Source organism: Muscardinus avellanarius (genome assembly GCF_963383645.1).
Source record: "Muscardinus avellanarius genome assembly, chromosome: 3".
NCBI classification, from domain to species: Eukaryota; Metazoa; Chordata; class Mammalia; order Rodentia; family Gliridae; genus Muscardinus; species Muscardinus avellanarius.
In genome coordinates this window covers 133326281-133338512 of record NC_137788.1, presented here as the reverse complement: position 1 = coordinate 133338512, position 12232 = coordinate 133326281, and the positions used below count along the sequence as shown (strand labels likewise).

Genomic DNA, 12232 nt, shown 5'->3' with positions numbered 1-12232 from the left:
TATTGCCCTCATGGTACAGACTACCGGGAAACACAGAGAGATTCCACATCTGGTCAGTTTGCCTTTGAGATCACAGTAAATCTGGCCACAGGGTTCCTGGTCTTAACACCGTGTGGCCTCTGGGCTGAGGAGGAGAGATAAGTCTGTTTAGAATTCATGGAAAGAGCAGACAGACCCAGTTCTGTTTTCATTGGTGTTCTGAATCCAGAGCAGGGGTTACATTTCTGCACAAAACGAAACAAAGGCTGCACTCTACACAGGGTGCTGGGAATGGGTGGACAGGTACATGTATGGTAAGGGACCTTGCAAAATGCGAGGAAGGGATGGAGCCCCCTCTTGGGGACACAGTTGGAACCGGAAGATTTTCCTCTTCTAGGTTGACAATATCTTACTTGATACCTGCCCCCTCAAAGAATCCTATTGAGGGAGGATCTTCTTTCTGAACAGTAAGCCTGTGCTTAATTAACCTTATGCAAATGAGCTTAATTGCTTCTCGGTGGCTGTTGTCCAGAAGCACCTAGGGATTCCTTCCCGCAGACATTCCCAGCACCTGGACGAGAAACACCAAGTTGGCACCTCTTCCTTCCTGTGGGCATTCATCACGTGCCCTGGTGCTCTGGGTTAGAGATCGCAAAGAAAAGCAAAGCATGACCCCGCTGTGAAGGCAGTTACCGTCCCTCGGGAAAGCAGCCCCACAAGGCGAAGGATAGAGAAGGGAGGAGGGCGCCCTGCTAGCCTGATGAGCCGGGTGTCACAGAACGTCGTGTCCAGGAGTTCAAGGGCCTTCTAGGTGCTTTTCCCAGACAGGTTTATCACGCCCCCAAACACCCCCTCGCTGGCAGAAATGGAAGTGGGAAGTGTCTTGCCCCTTTATCTCAGGGGAATCAAAAACCAAACACAGCCCCGGTGCGGTCTCCTGCAGCTCCGACTTTGCCCAGTTTCTCGCACCCTGAACTTGCCTGACAGGTGGGGACAGAGACCATCTGTCACCCCGCCCCCAGCCTCTGCAGAAAAAGCGCGGGAGGACACGTGTAGCTGGCCCCTAGCCCCCAGAAATCGTACCCCCGGGCCAAACGTCGCCGGAGTGTAGGGCATCCTACCCAAACACCTCGAGGGAATATCCCAAGGACATCCCGTGCCCGCTGGCCGCAACTCCCCAGGGTCGTTTTCTCTCTGGGAGCCAAAGGACCAGAATCTGGGGCTTCGCGCGTTGACTGTAATACCCCAAATCTGTCGCAAGGTGGCAACGTTGTGGCGAGAAATAGACTTCAAACCTGAGTGGGTTTTTTTAAAACATATTTTCCCTATTAATGTTTCATTTAACTTAATTAGAATCTGGTAAACTAATTAAAGTAGCTACGAGCCCCGCAATCAGCAATAATTCGTATAATTATTGATAATTACATCCATACCAATCGTTTGGTTATTAACATTTTTTTTGGGGGGGGGGAACAAACCTCTTTGGAAGGGACGTGAAGCCCAGGAGGGTTTTGGCGACTGAAATTTCTGGGTCGGATCCGCCTACTCCCTCCCAGTTCGCGGAGGTTCCGGTCCAGATGGGGAGGGCCCTACTGGCCAGCGTGCGAGTCTCCACCCTGAGGTCCTTGGGGGAGGCCGGGTGGGAAGGGATGCTCCCTGGCTCCTCCACCGACTTCTTGCCTGGAAGGTAACTGCTACACCCATTTTGCAGAGAAGGAAGGTGCGGCCTTTCTATGGAGGGGAAGCGCGGCGCGCGGTCTCCACCGCCGGCGCCCGGGGCGCGCACCCCGCCAGCCCGGGAATCGCCGCTCGCTTTGGCCTCGGGATAGCGGAGAACTCAGCCCGCCTGGAGGAAGGGCTCCCTGGAGGTCCGGGCCTGGAGCTCCCGAGACGGGAACTCGAACTTTGCCCGGCGCCCTCACTGCCAGTATTTCCCACGAATCCTCCCGGCGTGTAGCTCTCCGAATACCCCGGGCTCGAGGGCCCCAGCCCAGCTCAGGGGACACTGGGGCTGGCTGCGGGTCTTCGCTGCACGGCGGGAAGCCCTCCAGAAGATCCCCCGCGGAGCCCCCAGCCCGCGCTGCAGCTCCGCCATCTCCCGGGCTGGGCGGGGGCGCGCAGCTAGTCTGGGGCGTCCTGAGAGCCGGGCCGTCGGGGCGCTGGGCCTCCCCGCGCGACTCCCGGGGCGCTTCCTGAGCCTCGGAGGACAGAGGCTCGAAGGTCCTTCTATGGAGGGGAAAGCGAAGCCCGGCGCGCAAACGGGGGCCCTCGCTAGCCAGACGAGGAGCAGAAATGCAGCCGGGGTTAAGCGACTCCCCCGACAGTGCGCTTCCCCAACCAGGGGGTGCGCTTGGGGACCCAGGCGTGGGGCACTCCAGCCGGAGTCTAGCGAGCCAGGCTGCCCGGGCCCCTGCCGACCAGTGACCGCGGGGCTCATCTTCCTCGAGTTTCTCCACGTTCTCAACTAGAGGGACCACTGACATGTGGCCAGGGGTACCTCTTTGTGGCGGGGCCGGCGGAGGGCACCTGGGCGTCAGCTCCAAGTCTTACCTTCCTTTCCGGGTTTGTTTTCTCCGGGCCCCTCATGTCAACTGGAGGGGCAATTCTGGATGAACCTGGGATTCTGGGCAGACCAGACCCAACAGGCTCCCTGTCTCTGAGCTTCCCGGGGTGGAGTGTGCGGGGAGGGGGGGGGGCTACCCCTGCTAAGTGTGGAATGAACTCAGTCCCTGAAAGAGCCGGAGAGAAGGGACCGGGGCACAGAGAGTGTGCCCTACTCGGGGCCCAAGAGAGGGTTTCGGGGCGGGAAGACTGGCTATTTCTATGTTGATTGTTGAGAGGTTGGGCACTTGGCACGCGCACTTCTGATCCCGGGTGCCCCAGAACCTTCACCCCCACCTGTGGCACAGGCCTCTTGCCGGTCCCAACCTGGTCCCACCTCCACAGCCCCAGGAAATGACAGGTTTTCTCTCTCTCTCTCTCTTTTTTTTTTTTATTAAAAACAAAAGTCACGGATACAGGGTGGTCTCCTTAAACAGGCTCAAGGTGGTCGCCATCTCGTGAGTCAGTTGTCCTTTGTCCTTTTAAAGTGCTGTTATATCAAAGAGGTTTACAACAACAATAATAACGAGGGGGAAAAAACGGACAAAGCAAAACCCCAAAGAGAAATGCAAAAGGGGTCTGGAAAAAGGTCCAGGAGGGGAAAAAAAAATAACAGCATAAATAAATTAAAACGAACCTAATACTGAACCAAGACTCACAGTACACTTATATCCATTGCACATAGCCGCTTAGTCAAGAGGGACAAGTTTCAGGAGTGGACGGGAAGGGAGGGCTGGTGAAGTTGCCACATGGTATTCACACTCGGGGTCCAGGCTGTACACGGCGGGGCGGGTGGGAGCCGCGACCCCTTTCTTCTCCCCTCCCCCGTGGTCCGTTAACCCCTGGAGGTCCGATGCCCTGGAGTTCAACCAAGGGGTGAGGCGGTATTTTACACTTGGAAACTGAGCCGGGCCGGACTGGGACGCCCGGGAGGAGGGCGGGCGGGCGGCTGTATTTACACGGTCGGGTCCGAATGGCTTGTTCCTCGCTCGGGGCCGCCGGGCAGCGGGTATTTACAGGAAGGAGCAGCATGGCTTGAGGGCGCGTGGGGTGGGGGGCTCGGGCCGGCCCTAGGGCAACAGCGGGGGCTTGAAGGAGCAGTTGCCGGTGCAGTGTCGGGGCGTCAGCATCTTGCAGGAGAAATGGTGCAGGGCGTCGTGGGCTTCTGGGAAAGAGAGTCGCACCGGCCGCGTTGGCCGCCCCGCCAGGCCTGCGGGGTGCCCCGGCGCCCCTCCCCCTCACTCTAGACGTCGGGCCCCGGGGTTCCCCACGCGGAAGGAGGGCGGGAGGAGAGGTCTCGGCGATTCAGAACCACTGTTCTGGTTTAATAGCCCCATTTTACAGAAAAAGAAACTGAGGCCAGGTTGACTGGCCTAAGGTCACAGTTGGACCACAAGACAGATTTTTGATGCCTAAGAGCTCAACCAAAGGGCTCTTTCTACCACCACTGTTCTAGAATAATTTCCCTATTTTGATCGAGTCCCAGTTCCCTCTTCCGATCTAGGTGTCCAGGTGACCCCGGTCTTCCCCTTCATTAGCCCGCCCCTGCATCCATCCCCGCATCCATCCGTGGGGCACTGCCAGCCCTTGGCACCCCGCCTATCTTTGTTCCCCGGTTCCACACCTTTTAATTTCTGCTGGATGGCATAGCGCGCCTTCCGCTCCTGGTCGAGTTCGTTACACAGGGTGTCTGGAAGACAAGGGGAGGGGGTGTTGAGGGGACGCCGACCACCTTCCTGCGGCCGGGGTCACGGCAGGGGCTGCGTGCCCCTCCCTCGCGCAGCCACTCGCAGAGACAACTCCCGGACGGGGGAGGGGGAGGGGAGCCCGCGCTCCAAACTGCAGCCTGGCGGAGGGAAATGGCCTGGGATGGCGCTTAAAGGCAGACGGATCTAACCAAAATTAAAGCAAACTTAGGCATTACTTCCCAGGTAATTTTACGCCTCGATTTTTAATTTAGAAACCATGGAAATTGCCGCGATAAGAAGTTCAATCACTCCATGTAATGATGCCTGCAAGCCGTTTGCTGGGCTCGCTCGCCATTCTGAGGCTAATCAGAGTATACAAAGGATATTAAATAAAAAAATAATTGTTAAATTACCTTCCATTTAAATCCAAATGACTGAGCCAACATTGCGGCTCCTGCCAGACGAGAGGCAGTTACGGTCTGTGCGCGCTCACCTGACTCCCGTCTTACCTCTGACAATTTGCAGCTGTTGCACCATCTCTTCTCGATAAGCCAATTCCCTCTTCATTTGATCCTGAAAATTATCTGTGCAAATTGATTAAGTGAGAGCGGTTACGCGGAGCCCCCTCCCCGGCTCCACTTCCCCACTCCCGCCCATCCTCACCCGCCCCCACCCAGTCCTCTGCGAAGCTGGAAACCCAGCAAGACCAGTTCTCTTGCTACCCTTGGGGACTGGACCAGGCTCCCCCAGCAGGGCCGGCTAAGGGCGTGGGAAGCGGGGTGGGTGATGAGGAATGGAAGTACCTTTGAGACTCTGAAATTCTCGCTCCAGCTTCTTTCGGAGTTCCATTTGCTCCAGGAGCAGTTTTTGCAGTTCCTCTGTGGAGGGGGGAGAGTGGGAGGTATAGGGGGGTAGAACGCAAGGTACCCATTAAGCTTTGGGGTACTGCCCTGGCCAACAGTGCTGGAACCAGAGTTGGTGTAGAGGGCTTCAGAACTCTAGTTTTTCATCTGTATCCAAAGGATTTGTGCACAGACACAGGGCAACGGGGCAAAATGCCCAGAAGGAAAAAAAAAAATCAAAAGGTGGAACCTGTTTTGGATTTCTGGGCCCTTGTTTTTGGAAATGCAGTTTGACACCTCCTTTGAGTGGTTCCTAACTCCCCCTTAACCCTAGAGGATGACCCACAAAACATGTGAGTTCCCACTCCAAATGACACTTCTAATCCCTCCTTTCACTACAGGTCTGGGAGAATCTGGTCCAAGTCTCGAATGACCTTCCCAGAGAAAAAGAAATACTTAATGATATGGGTACAATTTCAGAAGGTCCCTGGACCCTGAAATCCCTGCTAAGAACCCTCATATAAAACATCAAGGAATTGAAGGTAATGGCATATCCTGTAAAATATGTAACTAGGAAGAGTAGATCAATCAGCAATGCGTGTCTCCCTTCCCCACCATTGTCCAAGACCATTCAAAGACTGGGTGGTCAGAAGGAGCCATTTAGCACCCTTAGAAACCACTTCCAGCCGGGCATGGTGGCACAAGCTTGTAATCCCCGCGCTTGGGAGGCTGAGACAGGAGGATCGCACAGGTTCGAAGCCAGCCGCGCTGGTTTAAGAGACTATTTCCAAATAAAAAAGTATAAAAATAGGTCTAGGAGTGTAGCCCGGAGGTAGAAGGGTTTCCAGGAACTCCAGTACCACCAAAAAAGAAGAAGAAGGAGAAGAAGAAGAAGAAGAAGAAGAAGAAGAAGAAGAAGAAGAAGAAGAAGAAGATGATGATGAAGATGAAGAAAAAAAAAAAAGAAAGAAACCACTTCCAGAGGGACTGAAGGGGGGGGGGGGCTACTCCGGGGCCTTAGTATTTGGGCCCTCCTCACGGAGAGTTCTTCTGAAATACACAAACGCAAGGTGGAAAGGCACAGTGCTTTGAGACTCCCTTCGCTGTGCTTCAAGCCATCTTCTCCCATTCGAAGGGTGAGCAACCCTGGAGGATCCTATCATCCCGGAACTTATTTGTCAGTGCATTAAGAGTTGTACATAAATTCCAAGAGGAAGGAAGTACTGTGACCTCTTACACGTTCCTCTAATAAATGCCTTCTGGAAACCTTGCTCTTCAGAAAAAGTCCCGTTTTCTATGGGGTTTAAGAGGCCCAGACTGTCCTGTCTGTCCACAGGCAGCAAGTTCTGAGAACCATTACTCTCTCCCTTTTCTCCCTGGGCTATTCAAGACAGACTCAGGCCTCTGGAGAATCCATACTTCCAATAAACAAACCATGGGGTCTGGTTCACATCCTCCTAGCTTGGTGCCAGGATGTGGCCAAAGGATTTTCCTTCTCATTGGAATGAAAACTGATCCCCCAGTAGCTGTGTCTTTCCTGCTCACTCGCTACAGAAATCACAGACCCTGCTACAGAAATCACACCACACCCTCCGTGGGAAGGTCCCATCTCCCTCCGGCTCAGTACACCCCCATTGCTCAGATTTCACCTCACCTCTGGCCAGGTTTTCAATATCTTTCTCCACCAGCTGAGTTCCTGTGACGTCCAAGGTAAGCCCATCGTCGCCTGGGACACAAAGGCAGGTGAGAGGGGCTCTGTCCTGGGAGAGGCCCTGAGAGGTGATCGGTGAGTTTCCTAGGAACCCTGCCAAGTCAGGGCCCTCCTCCAGATCCCCTGTCTTTAGAGGAGATGGTTCCAGGCATCCAATGCTACCCACCTTCCAGGCCATCATTCTAGGGAGTAGGAGATTAAACCCAAGGAAGGGGGGCTATCCCAGAGAACAAAGTACCCTCTGACCTATTTTAGGGGGCAGAGGTGGTCTCTTCATTTACTTTTATATGACCCCCTGCCCTTTTACCCAGAAGAGCTGCAATGCCATCAAGGAGGCACAGCGGCTCCAGAAACCTGGCCTGCACCTCTCCAGCAATATTTAAATGTTTCTGCTAGCGGAGCCTAGGGAACTACCTGGCAGCTGCCCGCTTGCCCTTGACAGAAAGCCTTCCTTGCAAGCCTGTGGTAACCGGAGGGAGTCACCTCCCCTCCCCTCCCCGCTGGCTGCCGGTGGGAAGCAAAGAATCCTAGGGCTCACCTCGGTCTGTATTTGCAGGACTTGGCTGGGAGATACTCCTTTGGTCTGAATAGGATTTCCTCGTTTCCAAATCATCGGCGGTTGAGTGATTGTCGTCCTTATCTGGCTCTTAAAGGCAATAAACCGAGTTTCAAGGAGAGGCGAAGAAAGCATGACCCCGATACTGCCAGAGCTGCCGCGGTTGGGGCGCCCAAGCCCTAATTAAAAAACGTCGTGGCCGCCTCCAGTCCCCGGCTGTGCGCCCAGGCGCGCGCCCCGAGGCTTTGGGCCGGGCACCCCTCCCCCGCACACGGCCTGCTGTCTCCCAGCTTCACGCCCCTCCCCAGCCCCTCGGAAAAGAGCGAGAGGAGCAGTCGAGCCCACTGGGGACGAGCGACCTACATCGCACACAGATACTGGGGCACCGCGAGAGCGCGTGGCAGCGGGGTCTGGCCGCCACTCGAGGCGGCAGCCTCGGGCTGGTGCTGGTGCTGGGGGGCATTGTCCCGGGCCCTGCTGCCTCCCCCTGCCCAGATTTCCTCTGATTTGTCCCGGCCCCTTCTCTTCTAGCAACCTGGTCCGGAGAGCCAGATCAGGGTTCCCGCAGCTACGCGGGCCTTCTGGGGTACCCAAGCGCGCAGCCAAGTTCCGCCATCTTTATCCAGACCTGGCCTGGTGGGGGGGGGGGGAGGACTGCGGGGAGGGGGCTGGAGCCAAACACACTCGTTGAATAAACAAGAGGACTTGAAGGAGCTGCCAGGTTTTATTTTAAAAAGGTTTTAACCCCGGCCACAGGCGTCCTGGAGCTTGTGGATGCCTGGTAAAGACGGCCAGGCCAGTCATCACTGCTCTGAAAGTAACCAAGTCGGGGGAGTTTGTTTAGGCACACTTAGCTGTCTTTTCTTTCACTCATTTTTCTCTCTCCCTGTCTTCCTTCTCAGGCCTTTCTTGGCCCGGGCTTCGGCCTGAGCCCCCCACCCCCTCCAGTGGCCATGGGCCTGGGCGGCGTTACCGTGGGCCTCGGGGGTGCAGAGGTAGGAGGCCGTGGGCCCCAGCGTGGGCGCCGCGCTCTTCGCCTGCTCGTCCCTCTCGGGCGCATACACCTGCGGTGGCCGAGAAATGACAGGCGATTAGTGGGGCTCTGGGCGGCTGCGAGGAGCCACCCCGCCCTCCCCCCCCCCCTGCCCGGCCGAGGCACAACTCCAAAGAGAACCGGAGGAGCCAGCAAGTCGGGAGGGCCTCGGGCAGCGGCGACCCACGCAATGCACCCCGGCGCCCTCGGACTCCGCGTTGCTGCTGTGGATTCGCGGTTAGGGCTTCCGAAAGCAAACGCCAAGCACCTCTCCTGACAAAGGCTGTTCAAAGTCTACCCCTCCCTCTGCGCCCGCCTCCCTGTCGGTGTTTTCCCTCCTGCTTGCGCTGGGTCCCGGACATGAGCGATGTATTTCACATCCGACTAATGATTTGTTTTTAATGAACCGAATGGACACGTACAGGTGTGCGCCCCCAAAATGGCCAACGATTCCGGCCTAACCACAGCCTGCTCCTCCAGCCTCAGCCCTGCCAACCTGAAGACCCCTTCTTGTCCCACACACCGCCCAGAGACAGTATCCCAGCAACAAATCTTGCGGTTCCCAAGGCGGGAATTCCTAGAGACTCGGAAAACTGCTGGCCAGGGTGTCCGGGAGATTCTCGGGAGCCCGGAGCTGCTGGGATCTGCTTTGGGCCTCTCCATATACACTCAGCTTCCTGGGGGTCCTCACCCCCACTCGGGGGAGTGACCTCTGGCCTGGCCTTGAGAGCGCTTTTCGCGGGTTCTGGGTCCTTTACTCTCTCTCTCCAAACCCCTTATATTTATCTTTCTAGTCCCGGTCGGTCGGTCTCTTTCCCACTCCTAACAAAAACAAATACAGGTGTTCCTTCGGCCTGTCCCGCATCTCCCCAAACCCTTTAGTCAGAGGCCCCCAACGAGCCCAGTCCACTTCACGCCCAAGGGTAGATGGGCCAGACTCGACCACAGAACGCCTTTGCAGGAAAAAAAAAAAGAAAAGAAAAGAAAAGAAAAAGCCCCCCCCACCCGCCCTACCGGCCTTGGCGACGGGAGTGTGAGCGGGTGGGCGCTCCCGCGGGCGGCGCTGGGCTCACCTTGGCCGTCGCGGGGCCTCCCAGGGGCCCGCAAGGCTCCCGGAGCTCGTAGCTGCCGCTGGGCGGGCTCCTCTCGGGTCTTCGCACCACGTCGTCGGCCGCCAGGTCCCCAAATACTGACCGGCTGGCCGCTGGGGGCCCGAGGCGGCGCCGGGGGCGCGGGCTGCCGCCTTCCGGAGAGTCTGCGGGCCCGTCTGCGCCCGAGGAAGTGGCCGACGGGGGCCCCGTGGGCGGGTCGGCGTCGGCGCCACCCCCCGCACTGGGCGCCCGGGGCTCGGGCTCGTCCTGGGTGCCCTCATCGTCCGGGAAGCGGTTGGACTCCACGTCCACCTCGGGCTCGTCCGCGGTGTCCACGTCGGGCGAGGCGGAACGGTAGCTGGAGCTGCCCTCGCTCAGAAAGTCCGGGCTCACGTAGCCGGCGGCCCCCCCGCGAGCAGGCCCCGCGCCGTACGCCTCGCGGGCGCTCCCGTAGAGCTTGGCGATGCTCTCGGCGTCCTTGACCACCGGCCTGAAGGCCGACACGTAGGAGCCCTTGCGCGCGGGCGGCGGCGGCGGCGGCGGCGGCGGCGGCGGCAGGGGGGCCAGGCCCGGCGGGAGCCCCTCGTCCGCGCCGTCCTCGTCCGGGGGCCCGCGGGACAGCGCGCTCGGGCAGCGCTCCTCGGCGCCCAGGCCGCCCTCCTTGGCCGGCTCCGCGCCGTCCAGGGGCTCCGGGCCGCCGCCGCCCCCCGCCGCCGCCGCCGCCGCCGCCGCCGCCGCCGCCACGGCCGCCGCCACGGCCTTGGCCTGGCTCTGCGCGGCCGGGTAGGGCGGCACCGGGAGGCTGCCCGCCGCCGGCCAGAACATGGGGAACGTCGGGTAGACCGTGGCCGCCGCCGCCGCCGCCGCCACCGCCGCCGCATCCTTGGCGGCCCCGGAGGGCTGGTGCCCCCAGAACATGGCGCCGCCGCCCGGGGCCGCCCCCGCGCCCGGGGGCAAGTGGCCGCCCCCGGGGCCGCCCGCGCCGGTGCCCGCGCCGCCGCCGCCGCCGCCCGCAGGGCCCGGGCCGCCCTTGGGCTCCCCCGCACCCAGCACCGGGTCGTCCTTCTTGGGGCAGAGGCCGAAGGCCGTGGGGAAGCCGTAGGGGTGCGGGAAGAGCGGCGGGGGCAGCTTCTGCAGGAGGCCGAAGCCCTTGCTGGGCACCGGGATCACCGGGTAGCTGCGGACGCCCGCGCCGCCCCCCGGCCCCCCGGGGCCCGCCGGGCCGCCCGCGCCGGCCGCCAGGCCCAGGCCGCGCGGCGGGTGCGGGGGCGGCGGCCCCGGGGGCCCGCCCGCCTCGTCCTCGCCGCAGCGCAGGCTCTTGTGCGGCGGGGGCCCGGGGGCCAGCTCGGCCCCGCAGCCCGGGCCGCCCGCGCCGCCGCCGCCGCCGCCGCCCGCGCCGCCCTTGCCGGGGCCGCCCGCCCCGCCGCCGCCGCCGCCGCCGCCGCCGCCGCCCTGCAGGGAGAAGGTCCGCTTGCGCGTGCCGCCGTTGAACATGGCCTTGACGTCCTCCCAGGCGTGGCTCAGCTCGTCGGTGGCCGACTTGTCGCTGAGCTTGAGGTGCCGGCGCCACGAGTTGAAGTTGGCGGCGTCGGGCTGCGTGTACTTGGCGTCCGGGGTGCGGTGCGAGTGGAAGATGAACTTGTTGGGCGAGAAGTACATGCTGCAGTAGCCGCACTTGATGCACTTGGCGCGCGAGCTGTTGTAGCGCGCGGGGATGAAGCTGCCGCGCGAGCCCCAGGCGCACTCGTGCACCACGTCGAAGGCGAAGTTCTCCGGCAGCTTGGGCGGCTTGTGCTCGCCCAGGAACGACTTGCACAGGCGCTCGGCCTCGCGCTTGGTGATCATGCCGCAGCGGCGCGAGGAGATGGGCATGGCCCCGGCGCGCCGCAGAATCTCCAGCTGCACCGGCGTGCACTGCACGCACGTGATGCCCAGGGCCACGCGCCGGTTGTGGATCTCGTTGTAGCTGTAGTTCTTGAGCAGCGTGTTGGAGATCTGCGCCAGGCACAGGCGCTCCTGGCCGTCGATGACCAGGGACACGATGGGCACGCCGTACAGCGACGTCTCGCCCACCTGGTTGGGCTTGAGGGCGCTGGAGCCCGAGTAGGGCTGCAGCTCCTGCTTGGAGGTGGGCGACGAGCTGCCCTCGCGCCCCGGCCCCAGCTGGGTGGTGAGCGCCTCCATGCCGCCGCTCCTGCGAAAGAGAGAAAGCGGGGAAGCGGATGAGACATTTTCCGCGCCGCCGCCGCCGCGGCTGGGGCCCGCCCAGCGGGGCGCGCCGAGTGGGATGCGCGGGGAGCCTTGCCGTGGGGAGGCCAAATTCATTGCCCCCCCCTCCCCGGACTGGCGCCTCGGGTTCAGACCCGCGATGGCGCTGGAACAAAAGCCCCCGGGGTTTGAGGTAGGAGAAGGGGAAATGAAGACCCCAGGAACGTCCCAGCTGCCAGGAACCCAACCCAGCTTTCGGATGGGGAAGGAAGTGGGGCCCAGAGACGGACATGGACTTGCCCCAGGCCACACAGCAGCGCCATCGCCAACTCCAGCCTTCCCCGCGCGCGGGTCCGCGCGCCTTCAGCCACCCTCGCAGCCTGCCCTGCCGACCAGGGTCCTGGAGCCCGGGCTTCGGGGACCCGCAGCCCCTCTGCTCAGCCGCGCATGCACGCGGGCGGGTGGGGGCTGCGCGGGGAGGGGTGGAGAGGCGAAGGAGGGGCGGTCATTGCGGGTCTCCGGG

General features: G+C 60.8%; 1 protein-coding gene across 2 annotated transcripts; it reads right to left on the bottom strand.

The window, feature by feature from the left end:
• Positions 1 to 3650: 3650 nt before the first annotated feature.
• On the bottom strand, positions 3651 to 12032 carry SKOR1 (SKI family transcriptional corepressor 1; the record flags this gene model as incomplete). 2 transcript variants are annotated; one of them, XM_080691033.1, is made up of 9 exons in its annotated part: positions 3651 to 3745; positions 4205 to 4270; positions 4778 to 4852; positions 5072 to 5146; positions 6765 to 6836; positions 7360 to 7467; positions 8351 to 8441; positions 9484 to 11695; positions 11926 to 12032. In XM_080691033.1, the coding sequence occupies 9 exons, from the start codon at positions 12030 to 12032 to the stop codon at positions 3651 to 3653; spliced, it is 2901 nt and encodes a 966-aa protein (XP_080547159.1). The 2 variants fall into 2 exon arrangements, with proteins under 2 accessions (XP_080547159.1, XP_080547160.1); XM_080691034.1 differs by lacking the exon at positions 11926 to 12032 and having other exon boundaries at positions 3651 to 3742; positions 9484 to 11688.
• Positions 12033 to 12232: the final 200 nt, after the last annotated feature.